Genomic DNA, 22,804 nt, shown 5'->3' with positions numbered 1-22,804 from the left:
CTACTTACGAGCTGTGTGCCTTAGGCAAGAAGTCACTTCACCTATCTGAGCCTCAATTTCCTCACCTCTGAAATGGGACAATAATAACGTAATTCTCTCGCAGGGTTGATGTGAGAAAGTACTGCAGTAACCTAAGTGAATGACCCAGGATGGAAGAGGTGCTTCTGTTCTTCCCCCGGGGGCAGAAGGTGGGCTTCTTTCTCCTCATTTCCCTGCCGCTGAGGCTGCTATAACAGGTGCCTGGTTATCTTTCTGATCCAGACAGTTGTTTGCCTTTCCCCTGGCCGGCTCTGATTTGCCCTGGGGCTTGCTAATGCGCTTATCTGTCTGCCTGCCTGCCGGACTCTCCTGGCATGGTCCCAGCCAGAAACCAAGACCTTGACCCAGCCTGTTGCGGTGGGAGGTGCCTGACCCCTGCTTGGGGGCGGAGGCATGACCACCGCAGCTGAGGTCAGTCCAGGTCCTCAGATCACCCATGTCCACAGACTGTCACAATTTTCAGGATTCTCACTGCTCCCCATTTTGCAATAGGATAAGTGAGAGTAAGATAGTTCACACTTGCCTGAGTTCACACAGCTAAGTAGCAGCAGAATCCAGTCTTTAAGCAAGATCCCTTGTTTCCAGGGTTTCCTCTCAAGTGTAATTGGCCATCTGCTCTGTCTTACGCACTACCTGCCCATCCTGGGGCATCTCACCCACCTCCACCCTTTGCCTCCACAAATGATTTCTAGATATTTGTCCCCAGCCTGGAATTCTCCCCTGTTCTCTAGACCCCTGTGTGGAACCGCCCACTGCTCATCTCCCCTGGAAATCCGAAACCTAACTCATCTCCCTGCTCCACTAAACAGCTGTTCCTTCTCATTTATTCCTGATCTCTATTAACAAAATCGCTGTCACCAGAGCTAGGAACCTGGGCTGCATCCTAGGCTCCTCCCTCTTCTCCACACCCACTCTCCATCTGCCTCCAAGCCCAGCCAGTTCTTCCACCCAAGTATCTTTCCCATCTATCCCCTCCTCGTCATCCCTTATAGAAAGCCTCCATTCCCTCTTGCCTGGATTATCATCATTCTTAACATTTATATAAATAATCATACAATGATTATTGTTGTTCCTGCTATCATTCACAGCTCTCCTCACCACATTTTAAGACTTCTTTATCCCTCTGCTATATCCCCAGTACTTTTCATGACGTCTGAAAAATAATAGGATCATAAAAAATTTTGTGGAATGAAAGAACAGCCAACATGTATTGTGTTATGGCTTAGAAACTGTGCTAAGTCCTCTGCATGCATTTTCTCATGTAATCCTCAATGCAACGTGAAGTTAGAAATATTACAATACCCATTTTACAGATGGAAAAGTGGAGGTTTAGAGCAGTCCTGTGACTGGCTTGCTGATTGTCACACAGATGGCAGAGCTAGGATTCTAACTGAAATGCCTGGGCACAGAAACTGAAAGCATGCCACTACACTGCATCTATTTTTTTTTTTTTAACAGAGTTTTTTGCTCTGTTGCCCAGGCTGGAGTGCAATGGGGCGATCTCGGTTCACTGCAACCTCCACCTCCTGGGTTCAAGCGATTCTCCTGCCTCAGCCTCCCAAGCAGCTGGGATTACAGGTGCCTACCATCATGCCCAGCTAATTTTTGTATTTTTAGTAGAGATAGGGTTTCATCATGTTGGCCAGGCTGGTCTTGAACTCTTGACCTCAGGTGATCCACCCGCCTCAGCCTCCCAAAGTGCTGGGATCACAGACATGAGCCACCACCCCCGGCCCGCACCGTGTTTCTTGTTGCACAACCTCCTCCAAGGGCTCCTATCCCCAGTTTGCATCTGAGGTCACACCACTCCTGTGATTCCTGTGGTGTAGGTACCTTTGCTGGGACATGAGCGAATTCTTTCTAGGTGGTGTCTAGATACATGTTGTTAAATAACTAGATATTTATTTAATGTGCACTGGGGGAAAAGGACTGAGCACAATATACTTGTGGTTTCTCTGCAAATGCTACTTAAGATAATTCTAAAGTAACAGAAGTAAGTGATTTCAAGTTGATTAAAGGAAAAATATTAAATAAAGTTTCAGGTAGTATGAGGATGTGGTGAAAATCCAGGATGTTAAATGACTGGAGCTTTCGAAACACTTCCCTATGGAAGTGTGGAACCTGCACCCCAAATGCTGCCGGCCAGTTCTCAGGGTCACCTGAAGATGAACAGGCCTCAGAAATTCAGCCTGGAACCCCCAGTGAGCTGTCTCATGTGCTGCTTCTTTCTTCCCTGTGCAGATAGATTGCACTGAAGGGGCCTCGCACCAGAGACCGGTTAAGAAGAGGGATTGGAGGTCCATCACTTCACTAACCCAGGAAGGACTTATCTTTCGCCTTAGCCAGACCTCACCCCAATTCTGTGAATCAGTGGAGGAAGGCAAAACTGCAGAGTCAGAGGAGGCTGTGCAAGGAGCAGAGACCAGGGCTCACACAGGTGGCCCCAGCCCAGGCCCTGGCCCAGGCCCAGGAGCCTGCTTCCCTGCATCGCTGAGGAGGAACAGCACCATGCTGGGTCCTCACCTCCCATCTCCGCCCCTTGCGCCCAGTGAAGGGAGGCCTACCCCCTGCGCCTTCCAGATCCCTGATGGAAGCTACAGGTGTCTGGCTCTGGAAGCTGAGGAGAGCAGCGGTGAGGAGGGCCTGCAGGGAGAGGCGGGGCCTACCGACCTGGAAGAGGATGAAGGGGTCAGCAGGAGTGGGGACAACTCTGCCTGCAGAATCACCCAGGGTACACCGCAGCTGCCCAAAGCCCTGGGCATCCAACCACCCAGCTGCTCCAGAGAGGAACAAGGGGCGTCCCAGCACGACGGCAGGGCCAGCCAGGACCGGGATGTAGTGAAGGCCCGGCAGGTGATGACAGCCAGCCCCAGCCCGGGCCCTGGGTCCAGAGTGGCCCAGACACCAGGTAAGCTTGTGTTCCTTTTCCCTTGGACTACCGGAGTCACTGGAGACCCCTCAGGTCCTTAGTACAAGGGCTCCTGACCATATTTTTCCATGATTCACAATAATTCATCACAGCCCCACGGGCATGCCCAGATGAACAGCTGCGGAGAGACAGGAGCGACTGGGAGCTCCGTGCAGCTCCAGCTGCACCACATCTAACCCCACTCCTATCTCTGCCAAAGAGGGCACGTGAGAAGGCAGTGAGAGAAAGCCACATTATCTTGCTTGGTCAAAAAAAAAAGCCCATTTCCCACTCTCGTCTGCCTTTTAATCATTAGCGGCAACAAATCACTGTGGTGTCCCAAGCAACCGATGGGGCAGGACCCTCTCATTAAATGTATTGAGTGCTGGCTACATGGGGGTGCTGGGGACGTGGCACTGGACAAAACAGATGTGGCTGCTGACCTCATGGAGCTTGGGAGGTAGAGACTGAAGCCTTGGATAGAATTTGACCTCCCAATCTTACAGGTGGGGAAACTGAGACTCAGAGTGAGGAAAAGACAGCTGGAGTCACTCAGCATGTTAGTAGTGGCTGAGCTAGGCCCGTGTTCCTCATCTAGGCCTCGGTTTTTCATTTGTTAGAGATGACAGGGGCAGATGGAACACCACCTAGGCTGCAGTGAGATCCCATGACAGCGTGTGGGGAGTGCACAGTGTGCGCCGTGCGGAAGGAAGGAAGGGCAGGAATGATGATAATTTTCCTGCAGCGGCTGCTGTCTGCAGAGCAGGGCGGGACAGGGAAGCCCACGCTGAATCACCTCCGCAGCCGGCCCATGGAAACGCTGAAGTGGGTCCAGACGGGGAGGACGTGAGCAGGGCCATGCTCAGCTTAAGCAGGAGCACAGCCAGTAGATCCTGGGGGTGCAGGGCATGCGGGGGACACAGTCCTGGGAGGGCTTGTGCGTCAGGAAACTGAAGGAACACTTCATTTCTCTGCAGGCGTCGTTGACGCCCGGCTGGCATATCACCAGCCTTCCCGCCCACTCTTCTCTCTGAAATAATTCTCTCCAGGCTGGGATCGCCCCCCATGGCCACCATTGTCTACCAGGCTGGGGTCACACAGGGGGCTGGGCAGGAGCAAGAAAGGACTTTTAATCCCTCTAGGGCAGGAAGAAGGAGGACCCCAGGGAGGCATTGCAGTCTTGAACTTGGAGGTGGGCCCTCACACCAGAGTCAGCCCAAATTTGATCTCCTAGAGCCTGAAGTTCCCAGGACCTGCTCCCATCCCTCTCACAGGCCCAGACTGGGGGTCAGGAGACATAGATGCTTTCTAGACCGGATGTTGCTGACTAGCCAAGCCCTAGCAAATCCCTTCCCCTTGGTGAGCTCTACTTTCCTCCTCTGTGAAAATAAAATAAAATAAAAATATGAATCTTATCTACCTCAAAGAGCTGTTGGGAGGTTGCAGTGATCTTAGTTGTGGCAATGTTTTGGAAATTTTAGAGTAATCTAGATAGGTATGTAAGAAATGTTTATTCTTAATTGAAATGACCATCATCAGCTCAACAATAAGGCTGCTATTATTTGTTAGAAGCCTTTATGTGCTAAGCCCAGTGTACCAAGAGCTTTACCCTTTTCATTTAATTTAACCTCATAGCAATCCTCATGAGAGACATACTTTTTAAATCTTCATTGTACAGATGAGAAGATAGAGGTTCAGGAAATATATGTGACTTATCCAAGATGCATGGTTAGCAAGCTGCTAAGGCATGATCCAGTTACGGTGTTTTGAAAAGGGGCGTGTGCTCTTGGCCACCATTCTCTTCTGGAATTAGAAGAGTAAAGTGTTGTCTGCAGACATCCTGGAATGGAAGAGACCATGGATGGAGAGGGCACTACATTTAATGAACTCTGTTGGCAAGTCATACTAAGCCAGTTCATGTGATAGCATCTCATTCTTGTTATTGTACTATAGCCTCTCAAGGCAGGCAGGTGTTATTCTCCCCATTTTACAGGTGAGGCAGCTGAGGCTCAGAGATTTAAGTCCCCTACCCAACGTCACACAGCTAGTGCCAGAGCTGAGACTATGATTGTGTTCTTCTTGCCTAGAACAGTGTGGTTCATTCCTTTCTTTTTCTTTTTTTCTTTTTCTTTTTGGAGATGGTGTTTTGCTGTGTCGCCCAGGCTGGAGTGCGGTGGCACAATCTCAGCTCATTGCAACATCTGCCTCCAGGGTTCAAGCAATTCTCCTGCCTCAGCCTCCCAAGTAGCTGGAATTACAGGTGCCTACTACCATGCCCAGCTAATTTTTGTATTTTTAGTAGAGATGGGGTTTCACCATGTTGGCCAGGCTGGTCTCGAACTCCTAACCTCAGGTGATCTGCCACCTCGGCTTCCCAATGTGTTGGGATTATAGGCGTGAGCCACCACACCAGGCCTTATTCCGTTCTTTACTATCCAGTCAGTCTGTCATCCAGTTCTGTCCTAGAATATTTCTAGAGACAGAGGGGGCAGAAAAGACTTCAGAAGGATGAAATGGGCAGGGAAGACTTCTTGGAGATGGAGGCACGAAGGAAGCTGGGTCTTGCAGGAGAGTCAAAATCTGGTGGTCTTGGGTCGGAGCCCACACTTGCCGTTCTGCTGCCTTGGGGAAGGGAGTGGCTAGAGTTCCTTCTCTCTGCCCAGAGATCAGGAGGGAAGAAGGCTGTGGGGCTGCCAGGTTATTAGTGGATTAGGGCTTCCTTTTAAAGCTTCCTCCCATTACCGCCAAAGGATTATAAGCATCTTCAGACAATTACATCCATCCTTCCGCAATTATACCTGCCTCTCTAGAGGGCTCACAGGCAGGTTTAAGTATCAGCCACAATATCTTCTGCTTTGGGCACTGCAGATACCTTTGTTTGAGGTCAGTGGGTACCAGTGCCATTTTCTCCAAGGCCTGAGTACCAGCTGAGCAGGGCAATGTAGGGCCCTTGGCAGGCTAGAGGGATGGAAGGTACAGAGAGATGCCATCAGCTGCTGCCAATTTGGGAAAATAGATCTGGGGAGAAAGGGGTAGTGTAGAGCTCATGATCAGGCCTCAGCCAACACTAGGGTCCCCAGCCCACCAAGACAGCCCCATGCTATAGCTGCCCTCCCCAAAGTCTCAGCTGGTCATAACTGGTAGGGTTTCTTGAGATTGTTATGCAGATGGAGACTCTGAGGGCCAGAGACGGCAAGTGACTTGTCCAAAGTCACACAGTAAGTTGGTGGCAAAGCTAGGGGCTGGAACCCAGGGCTTATGCCTCCCAGTTCAGCTGCCTGTGCTAAATGCTGGCACTGTGCTAAATGCGTCATATGGAGTATTTAATCCTCTAAACAATCCTGTGAAGTTCATACTTTTCTTATCTCTGTTTTACAGATGAGGAAACTAAGGCATAAGGAGTTTAAGTGAATTGTCAAAGTCTCACAGCCTGTGGGTGGAGGAGCTGAGATTTGAACCCCAGGAGGTCTGGGGCCATGCTTTTAACCACCCTCTCTGCTGCCTGTCTCCATGGTGATGAGGCAGCAGGCTGTGTTCTTCCACCCACCTGGGGCTGGGAAAAGGTTGTTCAGGCTCTGGGAGTTGTTGGAAGATTCTGCCAAGCCACATTCCCTCCCACTCGGATGCTCTGGGAGAAACCTGGGTACTCGCTGATGACCCCTCCCCGCCTTTGCTGGTGGCCACTTGTTATTGGAGGATCGAGGTGTGTAGCAGATTTAGAGCCATTTCCAACTCTAGTGGACACTGTTCTGAGCCTCTGGGGTGGGGAGGGGTGTGGCTCTGTGTTGTCAGATGAGTCCTGCCACTGGACATGTCCATTTTGTTCAGGCAGAGGAACCTGTGTCCATGTTAACAGCTGACAGTGGTCACTGGGCCCAGAACAAGGCTCCTGCTCCTCAGACTGTGACAGAGAGGGCAGATGGAGCAGGAGCCTGGGCAGGAAGCTGCCCACTCCCCCTCAATTCCCCTGCTCCACAGCGATGGTGACAGGAGGGTGATGGTGAGGAGCACTGCTCACAGGTTCACAGATACCTCATCATGCACTCACACATACATGCTTTCACATCCATCCATACACACATGTATTCACACATGATGTATAGATGCCATGTTCTCATGCAAACCATCACACATATGCACTCACACATCTGCACACACACGGAGGCCCTCAGACACACATCCATGCATGTAGTACACACTGGCACACACCTTCCTGAAGGCCCCCTCACCCATGCGCCGCTGCCACATGCGAACACATGTCTCAGATTTGCTTACAGAGCTGCAGTCGCATCTGAAAACATAAGCAGACATAGGCACACTTTCTCACACAAACACACATATTCCCTCTCATAGATGCAGGTGAAAAGCATGTTCTTTTCTCCGTTTCCTTTTGCTACACACCTACACTTTGAAATCTTTCACACATTCTCTCCTACAGACCTAGCCACACTTGCACACCCACTGTCACACACCTACGCACAGACCGAACCACTTTCTTTCCTTTCTTTTCCACATCTCTTTCTCTTTCATACCACCCACACAGCGATCCTAGCCTCTCTCTCTCTTTTCCTCTCACCCACACACAGCTTCCTGGTTTCCCACAGGCTGGGCTGCAGCCACTTCCCTAGAACAGGCACTCTCAGGGTTAGCGATACGCCAGCCTGGTGGGGGTCCCAGGAGCCCCCCTCCACCCCTCACTCTTCCAACCCACCCCCTACCCTGGATACAAGAGGATGAGAGCAGAGCAGCCACACGATCAGAGTAATTCTCTGAAGCCCACCAGGCCAGGAGGAGAAATGGGAACTACCAGGGAGGGTTTGCCCCTTGTCACCTGACTTCCTGCATTCTGAGTCTCCCCAGTGGGAACAGGGGACATCCCAAACCCGGGCCACCTGCAGGTCTGTGTTTCACAGGCCCTTGGGTGGGGTGGGCTTATACTAGCACATTCCTAACTTCCTTTAGCAGAAATCTAAACACAGAACTCTTGATGCAGAAGACAGATGAAAGTGGAACCACCCTGGTCAAGGGGGTGGGGAACCCAGGGAAACTTCGGTGAAAACCTAGACCAGCATTTTTCCAATTGTGGTTCTGCTTCAAAATTGCTGGGGTTGTGGAGGGTACTTGCCATCAGTCCTGTGCCAAGCCAACCGGCTCGTGGGCTCAATGGGAGGGGTGCTAGAATGTGGGTATCTGGACTTTTAACAGCATCCCCACGTGACTCTGATGTACATGGCCACTGCCATGAGGCTTCACACGCTCAATCTGAATGGCATTTTGCGCAGTGAAAGGTGGGGAGCTGAGCCCTAGAGCTGCCATACGGCACCCCTGCCTTGTTGCTGACCCACTGGTTAAGTCAGGGGATGGCAGCAGGTGGGTGGGGACATCACCCTTCTCCGTGCCCGTTTGCCTAAGTCCTACCAAGGGAAACAGTTACTCTAATTACTGGGGCTGAGACATAGCGGGGAAGACGGGCCTCAGCACCCAAGTCTGAAAGGAAAGCCAGGAAGAGGTGGGGTGGGAGGTGGTACCAGTTATGGGGACAGAATCACAAAGGCAGATTTCAAAGTGGGTAGTGGGTGGGTTAGAGAAAAGAAAAGGGGACACAAAGAAACTGTCTCCCTCCTATCCGAAGGAGATAGGATTTTAGGACAGACCCACGGACCTACAGATACAGAAAATGATAAGGAAACGGAGAGACAGACAACCAGGCAGCAGAGAGTGAGGCACAGCGAGAGGAAAGAGAGGGGGCCGCGCCTGGAGACAGGAGGCTGAGCGGGTGGGGGAGTGAGTCGCACCCCCAGGGCTGGGCGGGGCGGGGCGGGCGGGGCGGCGCTAGGGCCCCGGGGAGCAGGCAGCAGGAGCACGGCTCACCCGCCTGCCCGCCCGCCCAGCGCTCCCGGCTCCTAGCCCGGGGTCCCGGAGCAGCCCGCTAGGCGGTGGCGGCGGCGGCGGCGAGGAGGGGGCGTCGGGCGCGGAGCCTGGGCCTGGCGCGGGGCGGGGGTGGCGGGGACCTCGGGGCGGGGCGCGCTGACGGACGCGGCCAGGTGTGCCAAGGCGGCGGCGCCCGGGAGCTCGGGGACCGTGCGCAGCGGCTGGAGGTGAGTGAGGGGCGCTGGCCTGGCGGGGGTGCGGGCACCGCGCGAGCCTCGCCCCTTCCCACCTGCGCTATTCCCGGCGCCGCCCAGGAGGAGGTGGCACATCTGGGCTCCAGTACTCGCACGCGGGGTGACCTTGGCCAAGTCGCTTCTACACTTTGGGCCTCAGTTTCCCCATCTGTAGGTGGGGGGCTGGAGGGGTCTCGAGGCTTTCGAGCAGCTAAGGAGGGGGAGGACGCCCTGACGCCGGGAAGCTACCCTCCCAGGCTGCGTGGGGGCTCCAGCCCTTGCGCCCCTCCCCGCAAGCGGATCAGGGCAAGGCAGCCCCAGGCTCACAGGTGGGCAACAGCCCGGAGTCTGTGTCCCCAAGCCCATTCAGGGAAAAGTCGGACCGACTTGACCTAGGACAACGGCGGGTTGGGCTCTGCCCAGGGTTGACCAACATGGGCGCCGTGGGGGCAGCGGGAACGGCCAGTGCTGGGCCTCCTCACTCCTCCCTGCGGGCGGGGCGACCGGGCTCTGGTGTCTGGCTCTGGCGGTGGGGCACACAGGATGCCAGAGCAGTCACATCCTGGGGACCACCCCTCCCAAGCCCTACCTGGGGAAATCGAGGCCTCTCCCCAGCGCCTTCAGAGAGAGGGGAAACTGCCCTGTGCCCGCCTCACAGCACCTCTGCAATTGCCCTCCTTGCCAAGGTGAGAGAGAGGCCCCAGAGGTGAAGTGAGTGGAGGGCCCGGCACCTTTCTAACCACTGCGCTGTGGAATCAGGGGCACTGTCCAGAGCCCTGGCAACACCTCTTTGAGGACTTGGGAAAAGGTCTCCTTTCCTCCCCCCATCACCCCAAGTTATGGGCTTATTCCGGAAGGGGCCAGGGAACTCCATCCATGGGGTCCACGTTGTCTGGAAGGGACAAGAGCTGAGTGGGAAGCAGCAGGTGCCCCATCCCCCATCCCCCACCCTGTCCTGAATGGCAGGTGACACTGGAATAAACCAACTTGTTATGTGATCATGGAGCAAGACCCTTGCTCTCTTAGCCTCCAGTGAGAGGGGTGGCAGGGTGGCCCCTGAGGGGGAAATCGCATTGTGGACAGCAGTGCTGGTGGTAGCTGTAGGGCTAGTCAGAGGGTGTCCTACCCCCTGTCCATTAGAAAGTGGAAGTGAAACTGCTGATGGGGGTCTAGGGTACTCTGGGGCAAGGGGTTGGAAGCCTTGCTGGCACCAGCCTGCCTTGTTACCAAGCCCAGGCCTGGCCCATTTCATGTTGGGGGGCACAGCCACAAACTGAAACTGATGTGCTCCCCCACTACTTGCCATATTGTCTCAGGCAGTCAGATGAGATCCCTCAGGGGAGTTGAAAACCCCTCCGACGAGTTGAAAAACCCTGTTTGCTAGGTGGGGCATCCCCTTCCTCTGTCTCCTTAGGAGATCTTGGGCGGGTTCCTCCCCTTCTCTGATCCTCAGTTTTTCCATCAGTACGAAGGGGATGGACTAGGATCACTCTAGCTTGATATTCAAACTTCCCCCAGGAATGTTGTTTACCACTCTGGCTTGCAGCCCCCACTTTCCAGGCCTGTCCCGTCTTTGCAAGCCATGGGCCAGCTCCCCTCAACCCCACAACTGACACCTAAACTAAGCTGTGGTTGGAACCAGCATTTACATGGCTAAATGAGAACTTTAACTCCTTCCTCCCTAGTCAGCTGTTGCCCTTATCTACTCCCCATCCCTTAAGGTAGGAAAAAAAACAACCAAACCAAACCTGTGGCATTCAGGCGCCTGGTTCCTGGTGCATCCCTAGGTTCTTCCATGGCATTTTATCCAGTCTCGGATTTTAGAATTGGGGAGACTGAGGCCAAGGAGGGGAAGAGGTTTGCACAGAGTGATTCTGTGGGTAGAAGGCAACAGAGCTCCCTCTCCTTGGGAAAGAGCACTTCCTTGATAAGTGGCTGGGGACATGAGTGTCCATGGAGCACCTGGAGAGAGAGGAGAAGCATGGGAGGAACCTTCTTCCATCTTCTTTCTACCCCTAGTCACAGCCTATTTCCAGGGTTGACATGTGTCTCCCTGAGCCCACGTCACAGCTCTGGGAGGTGGGCAGGGCAGGGGTCAGCACACTCCTTCCACCTGCCAGGGTTGCCCTCCCACAAGGCTGAGCACACCTCCAGGCCCCCGGCCTGGCCTGGGAGGCACCTTTTCCTTCACGGCAGCTCCCAGGCTTCCAGACATGAGCTCATCAGAGCTACTGGTGCCAGGAAGGGAGGGACTGAGGGGAAGCAGGCAGGGCTGCCCAGATCAGGGCACCGTGGGCCCGGGGAAGTACAGGGGGGTGCTACTGGTGAGGCCCTGCAGGTTCTGGTCCCCATTGTAGTGAAGAAGCAGTGGCAGGATAGATCCGCTAAGGGTCAACTGAGGAGGGGTGGAGACAGGCCAAGTGCCCTGGGCTGTAGTGCTAGGGCCAACCTCTGCTACCCACTCACTTACTGCGTGACCTTAGGTAAATCCCTTTCTCTCTGTGGGCCTCACTGTCCCTGGCTAGCAATGGGGTGGGATGGGCGCTTAGACACTGGGGTTGCAGTAGTGAATAAGACAGACAGGCCCCTGCCCTCAAGGCACTTGCATTTTAATTGGGAAGATAGAAAAGAAGAAAGGGAGCAAATAAATCATCAAGATAATTTCAGATGGGCAAAAGTGGCATAAAAAAATAAGTCATGCTGTTAAGATGGAGAGCAGTTAGGGGCTACCATGGGTTGGTGGTTAGGAAAGTCCTCTCTCAGAGGTGACTTCGGAACAGAGACCTGAATCTTATTTGAAGCAATGCTCAAGGCTTCCTGGGGGAGGTGTATCAGCATCTGGAGTCTGGAAGAATGGGGCAGCGGGGGCGGGGGAGAATTTGGTTGGGAGGAAAGGTTTCCCAGAAGATGGTCACAGTCTAGGGCTAGGGGCTGGGACCAGGAGCTGGGACTGTAGGGTAGGCACTGGTTGCATCCCCAGGGGCTTCAGACTGCAGATCCAAAAGAGTTTCGCCTGAGATCTAGTCAGAGGGGTGGCTGGGCCTGCCTGCAAAGTGGCTCTGCTAAATTAGGCGTGTGTGTGTGTGTGTATCTGTGTGTGTGTTTGTGTTTGTGTGTGCACGTGCACGTGTGTGTGTGTTTGTGTTTCTGTGTGTGTGCACGTGCACGCGTGTGTGTGTGTGTGTGTGTGGCCAGAGTCTTTTGTGAACTGTCCCTGGATATTGGGGCTCAATTGCTACCCAGTGTGGCTAGAGGAGGAGTCAACATGGAAGCCGCCTCCAGGCCCTGTAATTCCAAAGGCTTACACAAGCCTTCTGTCTGGAATGAAATCTACCAACTGGCTGCTGCTGCCTGAAATTCCACCAGCCTAGCTTCAGCTTTTCCACTCGCTGAGGCAGGGTCGTGTAGTACTGTGCAGACCCTGCCCTAGCCTACCCTGTCCAGCCTCCTAGGGTTGCTGTGGGTGGGACAGAATTCAGTCTACTCCTGAATGCCTCATGTGTGGCTAATACACAGATTCTGTGGTTGGACCTCTGGGTTCCCTTCCTGGCTAGCTGGGAGATCTTAACTATGTTATGTAACCTCTCTGGGCTTTTGTTTCCTCGTCTATAAAATAGAAACAATAATAGACCCTATTGTATACTGTCGTTCTGAAAATTAAATGAGATGATGATAAATGCTAAAAAAAAAAAAAAAAAAAAAAAGAGCTACCACTTAAGTATTGTCATGTTAAAATAGCGGTCAGATGTGGTGGCTCACGCCTGTAATCCAGCACTTTGGGAGGCCAAGGCAGGTGGATCACCTGAGGTCAGGAGTTTGAGACCAGCCTGGCCAGCGTGGTAAAACCCCATCTCTACTAAAAATACAAAATTAACCAGGAATGGTGGCGCGTCCCTGTAATCTCAGCTGCTCGGGAGGCTAAGGCAGGAGAATCGCCTGAACCCAGGAGGCAGAGGTTGCAGTGAGCTGTCATGCCATTGCACTCCAGCCTGGGCAACAGAGTGAGACTCCACCAAAAAAAAATAGGAATAGCAATTTCTTAAGGAGATGGGCTCTTGCTCAAGACTAGTTGTATCTCACTATAAGTTACTTTTTGATGTTTGGCCAGGAACAGGTATTTTTGTTTGGTTGGTTGGATTGTTTGTTTGAGACAGAGTCTTGCTTTGCTGCCCAGGCTGGGGTACAGTGGCATGATTATGGCTCACTGCAGCCTTGACCTCTGGGCTCAAGTGATCCTCCCACCTCCCAAGTAACTGGGACTGCAGAGATGCGCCACCATGCTCAGCTAATTTTTGTATTTTTAGTAGAGACAGTGTCTCACTATGTTGCCCAGGCTGGTCTTGAACTCCTGGGCTCAAGTGATCCATCTGCCTCAGCCTTACAGGCATGAGTTACCATGACTGGCCTAGGAACAGGTTTTGATGGTGGGAGAATTGGCACAAGCACAGCGGAAAATGCCCAGACTGAGCTTCAGGAATGGATGCTTGAACCTGTGCTCTTAGCCGACTGGCTGGTGTTCTTGGGCAAATCATTTGCTTCCTTTGGGCCACAGGCTTCACTTCTGACTGCTGAGATACGGGCTAGTAAGGATCTGAGGGGATCATGGGTGTGACAAAGATCCTTACTGGCTTGTCACCAAAAACATGGGGCTAGCAGGAGGGGCTGACATCATGGTGTCAAGGGTCAAGGAAGGGCAGGCTGGGTGAGCCCCTGGGACAGGAGAGTGGGCTAACCTGAGACCCTTGTGTGTAATCCTCCAGAATAAAATCTCTTGGAGTCTAAGAGTGCTTGAAAGATAAAAGCCACAGTTCTTGAAAAATGATTGTTTACTGTTATTTACTATGTACCATGGGTGCTTTAAGTTCTTCATGCATCAACAACTCCATGAGGTGAGTACTGTTGTTATTAGCATTTGCAGGTGGGAAACTGAGGCACAGATAAGTTGGTTAAGTGAGCTTCCAAGGTCACACATCTGGTAAGTGGCTAGATTCAAATGCAGACAGTCTGGCCCCAAAAACTATGTGCTTAACTTCTTCACAACATGGTCTCTCCCACGCTAGATGGAGTGCCAGGGGCTCAGAAAAACAAGCCACCTGTCCCAGAACAGACAGCATTCATCTTTGATCCTCATTATCCCTGAAGCTGAGGTCCTGGAAGGAGGAGCCTCACTGGGTCTAGGGTCCAGGGCTCTGAGATTGGCCCTTGAACCAGCTCAACCTTTCTATTCCCCTGGGAGTAGGTCGGAGAGGATCAAGGGTGCCCTGCAGTCACTGTGGGCGTGGAAGGCTTTGCCAGGGCCTGATGAGTGGGCATTGTTAGTGCCTTGGAGCTTGAGTGGCTCATAAGTGCTTGAGTTGTAATAAACTCCCATGCAGTCTGGCACACCGCCACCATTGTACAGGTAGGGGAAACTGAGGTCAGAGTGTTTAGGGACCAGCCCAGGGTCACACAGGCAGAGGACACGCTTCATCCCTGAGCCTCCTGTCCTGCCTTCTGGGCCGCTTAGTTCTTGTGGACTCCATAGGAAGATGAGATGTTGGAGACCCTCCCACGGATCCCTAAGGTGGTCCTAGCCTCCACAGCCGGGACATTATTCCCAATATGGGGTCCTTTGGGAGGGCACATGGAGTTGGGGGATGGGGAGAGTACTGATTAAAAAATAGACTGTCACGCGCACAGAGAACAAGCATGCCACCACCCAGCCCGAGCCAGTTGGCTCCCCTGTGCCCGGCTGCCAGGCCCCACTCAGGTCTCCTGCTGGGGGCCCCGCCCACCACACCCTGGCTCTGGGCCTGAGGCTGAATGCTCCCATCCACCCTCTCCTCTCCCTCCTCCATCCCTGCCCAGCCTCCAGGCAGATGGTGCACTTACTGAGCTTGGGTGGGCCTGAAGCTCAGCTGTGGAGTTTAAGCTGTGCCAGGGGCGTCTGGCATCCCCACACACTGGCTGTGTGGCCTTGAATGAGCCCTTTCCCTCTCTGGGCCTCAGACATTGACAGAGTAATGCTGTCAATCAAAGTTCTTTCCCAGATTTCTTCTCTCATTTAGACCTGACAGACAGTGCAGGAGACCCCACTCAGAGAGGTGATGTGACCTGCAGTGGCCACTCAGCTAGGGTGCAGCACAGCAGAGGCGGATGCCCAGATAATCGTGCAAATCCCAATCCTGTCCAACTCCGGGTGAGTGAGGTCACATGGAAGCATGGAGGCAGGAGGCTTTGCAGTTGTGATGTAAGCAGTGTTTCATGCATTTGCTCTTTTACTTAGTCAACAACTGTTTATTGAGCCCCAGCTATGGCTGAGGCACAGGGACATGAACATAGCCAAGGTCCCTGCCCGGCAGGGACAGGCAGACTGACATGAAAACAAATCCTGATGGAATTACAAAGCTGATGAGCGTTTAGGGGAGAGGCAGAGGGTGTTGTGACAGGAGAATGTGACCTCTGAGGGCCTTGGGATCTGTGAACAGACCTGAAGGATGAGAAGTATGGTCAGAAAGGGGCAGCCGAGGGGGCAAGGGAAGAAAGGGCTCTAGGAAAAGGAGCAGCCAGTACAGAGGCCCTGAGGGGAGAAAGTGCTGGGCTGGCCGAGCACTAGGAAGAGGGTCAGCACGGCTGGAGCCTCGCTGGCTGGGAGGTGAAGCACCAGGAAGGGAGCTGCAGCGCGGGGGTGGGGGCACTGGGGCTGGTAGTACAGGGCCTGGAGCCTGCGAAGGGACTTGAGGCGGATCATAGGAAGGAGGAGCATGCTGGTGCTGATCTGGGAGGCGGGTCTTTCCTCTTTTCCTTTCGTCTTTCCCTTGGATGTCCACCCTGATAGTGCTATCGACAGACCCCATCCGTGCCCCCCCAGCCACTTCATGAGGTGGCTGAATGCAGAGTCTGGGGCCATCTCTCCCTTCTTTCTTCAAGGAGGGTTATGGAGGCCCAGCAGGCCTCAGATGTAAGCTGGTGAGAGTGCGTTCCTGGGCAGGAGGCTGCGGTCACTCAAGCTGAGTGCCCCTGTTCAGGTGAGTTCTTACTTCCTTTTATTCCCTGTGGGAGTCTGTGGACAAAGGAGGGTCAGCTTGTGTTTGAATGAAGGCTGCCCCTGGACTTACTGCCACTGCCTGTAACAGCTGCCTGTCCCCAGTTCCATTCCAGGCACCAACCGTGCCCCAACCCCGGAGCCAATGCCCTGGGCTGGCAGGCGGGAGGCTTGCGTTCTGAGCCCAGCTCTGCTGGACGCTCTAGGGCACACCCCTTTCCCCCCCGGGCATCAGTTTCCCCATCTCTATGATAGATAAATACTCTACTTTTTCTGCACTCAGTGTGTGGCCCATGGATGCAGTATCCGCATCACCCAGAAGCTTGTTAGAAATGTAGAATCCCAGGCCCCATCCCAGACTTTCTGAATTACAATCTGCATTTTGACAACATTCCTGAGTAATTTCCATGTACTTTAAATTATGAGAAGCACTGTTCTAGGTCAGTTATTTTTAAACTTAAGACAAATGAAAATCTATAGCATATTTTTCCTTCTCTAAAGCTTTACATATAAACACATAAGAGGGCACCCACCCACTCTGTATTTATTCATCCCATGAACAAGGAGGGGGAGGAGTGTGGAGGGGTAAGTTAGAGGCACAAGCTTTATTAGGATGGGCGTCAGAAAGGAGGAGGAAAAGATAAAAGAGGCTGGTGGAGGGGCGGCTGCCATCTGCTCACCCCTGGAGCACTCCTGACAGTTGGCCTCTCAGGGCCCTTTCGGCTCTGCCCTCCAGGCTCCTCTGCTTTATGGGTTTGGAGAGGGAGTACTTGATAGTCCATAGTCCAGTGACGCTTGTCCCTATCTTGCTGTCCTGCCCTCTTCCCCTTGGAATTGCTGAAAGAGTAGCCGGTGCTATTCTTAGTGTGACAGGGTGGTGAGGAGAGAACATACTAGTGCATTATTTATGTCTGTGAGTCAACAGGATTACATCCAGGACTCCCAGAACACCGCCCTCCCAGCTTGGCCTTCATCACAGCCATGGTCCACTCTACGCAGATGGAGGGCAATTTCCCAGGACCCAGAAACCATTCCTTCTGGCCCTGCTCATCCCTGCTGAGTCCCTACCCCTCAACCTGGGAAATGACTCAGGAAATACCATGGTCAGTTAGGACTAGGACAGAGCTGCTTTGGCCATATCATTTCCTTTCATCATGCATTCAGCATGTATTTATTGAGCACATATTACATGCCATAGGTGTGGGTGCATGGGTGGAGGAAACAGGGTTCCTACCTTCCAAGAGCTCACACTTTAGCCAGAGAGTTAATGTGCAGTAGTGTAGGTTTCAGGCCTTTGCCTATGTGAGAGCTGATCTGAGCAATAACATAGCAGAGGAGGAATTAAGAATCTTTTAGAGGAAACTGAGGCTTAGCACATATAAGGCTTGGTAAAGGTCACCATAGCTAGTGATCAGGTTGAACTCATGTTGGTTAGAATAAAACAACTATTGTAGATCAGATGGTAGTGTGTAGTGTTAGGGCTCTGGGGACTCTCTGCACTACCAGTGAGAAGGATCTTGTGGCTGGAAGGAAATTAACTGGTTGAGGTTGTCCTATTCTCCAGAGTCATGGAGAAGTCATGTGTACTCAGAGTTTTCACAAACCTGGAGTGGAAGGACAGTTATATTGGAGGCTGGGAGTCAAAATCACATGGGATGAGAGGATAAGACCCGGAAGTGGTGTACCTCCTGAGGCTGTGCCAACGGCTCTGGCTGGGAGCCAACGAACCATGAGATCCTGGGCCAGTCCCTTGCCCTTTCTGTGCCTCAGTTTTCTAGTCTGTAAAATGGTGTAACAATCCTTGCTCTGTCTCTAGGAAAACTATAAAAGTGTTGTGCATATTCAAGGAATGCTATAAAATTACCATATATAATTATCATAGGCTGTGTGCAGTGGCTTATTCCTATAATCTCAGCACTCTAGGAGGCCAAGGTAGGAGGATTGCTTGAGCTCAGGAGTTCAAGACCAGCCTGGGAAACATAGTGAAAACACACCTTTATTAAAATAAGAATTTTTTTTAAAGACAATTATAAAAATATATTTTATTAAATTTTTTATTAACATTATGGAGCCTTACTGTGTGCAAGTCTGTATTCCAGACATTTTCTTGTGTTAACTAACTTACACACTTAGTTATAAGATCATGGACTCTAAAGTCCAGTGGGTCCCCAACCTGGCTGTGCACAGAACCCCTTCGGGAGCCTGTTAAGGTGCATATTCTGTGGTCTCACAGGTCTAAGGTAGAGCCCAGGAATCTGCATCTTGACCACATTCCCTGAGGGATTCTGAAGCACCTACAAGTTTCTGATCTGGACCAGAGAAGGGAAGGAACTTGCCAGAGGCCTCACGTTGAATTGGAGACCAGGTTGAGGCTAAAACCCAGATCTCCAGCTCCTGGCCTGATCCTTTCCCTCTACTCTTCAGTTGCCCCCAAGTACCCTAGAGGAATGAAGGTGATGACTTTGGTGACACATGAGGATGCTGATGGTGGTGCTAAGGTGTACGGTGCTGTGGTAGGCATTTCACATGGCTTATCCCATTTAATGGCAATAAGGATAGAAAAGGGGACATTCGACTGGGCACAGTGCCTTATGCTTGTAATCCCAACACTTTGAGAGACCAAGGTGGGAGAATTGCTTAAGCCCAGAAGTTTGAGACCAGCCTGGGCAACAAAGTGAGACCTCGTCTGTACACAAAAATTTTTAAAATTAGCTGGGTGTGATGGCGCATGCCTGTAGTCCTAGCTACTTGGGAGGCTGAGGCAGGAGGATCCCTTGTCCCTGGAAGGTCACTGCCATGAGCTGTAAACGCATCCCTGCACTCCCGCCTGCCAGCCTGGGTGACAGAGTGAGACTCTGTCTTAAAACACACGCGCGCGCGCACACACACACACACACACGGACACTCTCCACAGCCATGTGATCCCCTGGCTCATTTGAGCATCAAGTGGCAGATTTTAATGTACCCTTGGAAAAGGGAGACTATGAGTGAGGCGCAGAGATACTGGAGTATTTGAAATCGAGTATTTGAAATTTGAAACCATACCATCGGTGCATTGTCCGTTCTCCAGGAACATGTGCCCTCAAGGCAAGAGTTGTCTGCTAACCCGGTTACTTGAAGACAGGGCAGGCTGGCAGGAAGGAAACACGTATGTCCCACAAGGTGTGTACCTGATGCCCGTCCATCCATGCCAGCCTTCCACATGAGTCCCATGTACCTATGGGTGCTCAGTGTGCACATATTTGTGTGTATGTCCTGCCCCCTCTGTGGGTGTGCATGTGTGCCTGGGCACGCTCTGCTGTGTGTAGCACAGGCTTGAAGCAAGCAGCACCTCTGTGTGTGGGCATACGTGCAGAGGAGGATGTGCTGCTGCCGGCTGGAGCCTCTCCAGCGTTAAGAGGCTACTGAGAATGCGTGTATGTTGCAGGTGTATGTGTGTGTGTGTATGGAAAGGGTTGCAACGCAGAGCTCAGAAGGAGAAGGGCCATTAGAGAACACATTTGTTTGTTTGTTTGTTGGTCGGTTGGTTTTAGACAGAGTCTTGCTCTGTCACCCAAGCTGGAGTGCAGTGGTGCAATCTTGGCTCACTGCGACCTGAGCCTCCTGGGTTGAAGTGATTCTCTTGCCTCAGCCCCTCAAGTAGCTGGGATTACATGCATGCGCTACCATGCCTGGCGAATATTTTTAGTAGAGACGGAGTTTCACCATGTTGGACAGGCTGGTCTTGAACTCCTGACCTCAAGTGATCTGCCCGCCTCAGCCTCCCAAAGTGCTGGGATTATAGACGTGAGCCACTGCGCCCGGCCCACGCTTTTCTTATTCACGTCTTACCTCCATATTATGTGTATCATTCTTAAACCTGCCAGGTATGAGCCTGCCTCAGGACCTTAGCACTCGCTCTTCCCTCTGCCTGCATTGTTGCCCTAGACAAGCATATGCCTCACTCTCTCACCTTCTTACGTTCTTTGCTCAGATGCGCCCTCTCAGTGAGGATGGCTTTGGTTATCATATCTACCTTTGGTTATCATGTCTACCTTTGCAAATCACTCCTCACCCCTTACAGTCCGTATACCCCCAGTCCCTGCTTTATTTTTTATAGCATTTACCATCTGACTTACTTGTGTATTTATTATCTTGTTCCCTTACTTGAATGCAAGCAGAGGTTTTAATCTGTTTCCCTCCACGCCTGTGAACAGTGCCTGGCCCTTAGTTGGTGTACAATAAATACTCATGGAATGAATGAATCCATGCACCACCTATATGTATTTTCTTTAAATTTTGCCAGTGAAATGTCCACTTTAGCCTCTCCTTAAGCAGTAATATACCTGAGATCACAAGTGTGTTTATTATACCTCTTTTCCAATTCACATTTGAAATGTACGTAACTATTAAGATTTTAAATATCAGGGTACCACCTAAAATCCTTTTGCTTCCATTAGTGGTGGGGGCACTATACTCTAGGAACCACCAGTCCAGTCCAATCCCTCCTTTGGACAAATTGGATGCACTGAGGCCCCAAGAGGGTCAGGGATCAGCCCAGCGTCTCGCCCAAATTGTGACAGGACAGACCCTGAAACCAAATCTCCTGACTTCTAGTCTTCTTTTCTTTTGTAGTCTGAGGGAAACATGGAGGGCAGGACTGCATGATTCAGCCTTTCCCTGGCAGGAGACTCCTCCTGTTGGAGTGGGGCCAGCCCTGCCTGGTAATTGGTGAATGGCAGCAGAGGAGAGGGCCATGGCAGGGTCAGCCGCCTCCAGCACCCCAGAGCCATGGTGTCCTCCTCTGAGGGGCCCTGGGGTTCAAAACTGATTCTGGCTAGAAATGACATGGGGATCCCTGTGCAGAGAGGATGCTAGGGGGTGTTGGGAAGGGGGATGGGGTTGGGTCATGCCTGATTATGAGCAGAAGAGTGAGACCAGACCCAGAGAGGGGTGGTGAAGACAGGGAGAGAGACAGACACAGCCCCAGCCTGGTCGAGTTATGCAGAGGTGGGTGTGTGCAAAAGCCTACAGTGAACCACCGCCCCAAGGTGTGCACAGTGCTTTATACTTTAGAAATCATTGCTGCATCTCATTTACTCAGCAGCTACTCTGCAAAGCAGATATTATCATCCCTGTTTTACTGATGATGAAGTTGAGACTCAGAGAGGTGAAATGATTTACTGAAGGTAGCCCAGCAATTTGAATTGGATGCCTTGCTGAGCCATAGATGGGGGAAGAACTGGCTGCACCTCTGATTGGATTTGGTAAAGGAGGGCTGTCTGTGGGAGGAGCAGGCAGACTGAATGGATTCAGGTGCGAGGGGCCTACTGGAAACCCACAGTCCACTCACTGGCCAAATAACCTTGACAAATCGCAAAACCTTTCTTTTTGAGGCTCAGTTCCCTCATCTGTAAAATGAGAATAATGGCACTCCCTAACTCACAGCTTGTGAGGATAAAATAAAACAACATGATGAAAAATGATAACCCTGAAACCGAACGTCTCGCACATTTGATGTGCTCGGGAAGCAGCAACTTGAGTGATGAACATGAGTGCACCCGGCCCCTGACGAGTTTGCGCACAGTGACCACCTGCCACGACTGAGGGATTCCCAGTGCCTTCTTTGGCAGCTGTGAGTGAGCCTGAGACCCCGTCTGGGGGACCCGCAGGGGTTGGGGGCAGGTTTGTCTGTCCCAGAGCCCCAGGCTGGTGATGACGCCTCCTGGGGATAAACCTCGTCTCTCTGTTGTTTACCCCATGTGCGGTGACTTTGTCATTATCATTCCTCCTGCGTTTTTTCTCTGAGTTATTTATTTTTCTGTGAGGAAGGAATGTGGGGAATTTACCACAGGGCGCTGGCCTTCACGTTCAGCTGGGCTGCAGGGCGTCCTTTCCTATAAGAAGGAAGCTGCTGAGACAGATGGCAGGAGAGGTGGAGGCGGAGGGTCCTAGCTGGCTCTGTGGCCCAAGGAGTGGGGGGCGGTTAGGTAACTCACCCGGAGGCCCAGGTTCTGGTCTCTGGTCTTGAGCCTGGTAATGTACATAGCTCCTGTGGAACTGTTCCTGGCCCTTCCCATTCACCCCTGGCCTGTGGGCAAGCCCAGTGGGTGTGTTCTTCTATCAAAGTTTCCTTTCTATTCAGCTGGTCTAGGTTTGGGGTATGGGAGTGGGTAGGAGAGTGGGGTGGGGGTTATCTTGAACCTCCTAGTCTCTGCTGAGCTATCCTCATTGCTTAGAATGCTTCCTTATCTCCATCTTTCAAGATCTAGGATATATGTCACCTCCTCCAGGAAGCCTTCCTGGATTGCTTCATCCTAATTCATCTTTCTCTTAGGTTCTATGTTCTCCCCTCACTTCATGAAACATTCTTCCTCTTAGATCTAACACAGTGATTCCTCTTAGAGCTAACTTCATCTCCCTCTTCTCTCACAAGCGTGTTGCTCTCTCCTTCCTTCTCCTCCCACTCCCAGGAACCACCCTCTAGATCTTTGATCTAGAATCTAGATGATTCTTGGATTTAGACAAATCTAAAATTCATCTCCAGGGATGAATGGTGAAGCAAAATATGAAGGGGGAGGCTTTGGATTGTGGAAGTGCTCATCCTTTAGTAGTTTATTTAGTCAACACAGTGATGGTTTCAGCCCCTCCTGGGTGATGACTTCTGCTGAGTCTGGGGACATTTACAGAGGACGGAGACCAGTCCTGACCCTAGGCTGGCACAGGGCTAAGGAGAAGGACCACATCTTT

General features: G+C 52.0%; 1 protein-coding gene across 1 annotated transcript in view; it reads left to right on the top strand.

The window, feature by feature from the left end:
• The first annotated feature begins 2,283 nt into the window (after positions 1 to 2,283).
• SYNPO (synaptopodin) overlaps positions 2,284 to 22,804 on the top strand; it is a 40,998-nt gene continuing 20,477 nt past the window's right edge. Inside the window, exon 1 of the mRNA XM_008015011.3 lies at positions 2,284 to 2,947. Within this exon, the coding sequence (XP_008013202.3) occupies positions 2,548 to 2,947 (400 nt within the window). The 5' untranslated portion in view covers positions 2,284 to 2,547. The remainder of the gene's footprint in view (positions 2,948 to 22,804) is intronic.

Source organism: Chlorocebus sabaeus, chromosome 23 (assembly GCF_047675955.1).
Source record: "Chlorocebus sabaeus isolate Y175 chromosome 23, mChlSab1.0.hap1, whole genome shotgun sequence".
Taxonomy (NCBI): domain Eukaryota; kingdom Metazoa; phylum Chordata; class Mammalia; order Primates; family Cercopithecidae; genus Chlorocebus; species Chlorocebus sabaeus.
The sequence above is the reverse complement of the archived record's forward strand: the minus strand, read 5'-3'. Positions and strand labels throughout refer to the sequence as shown.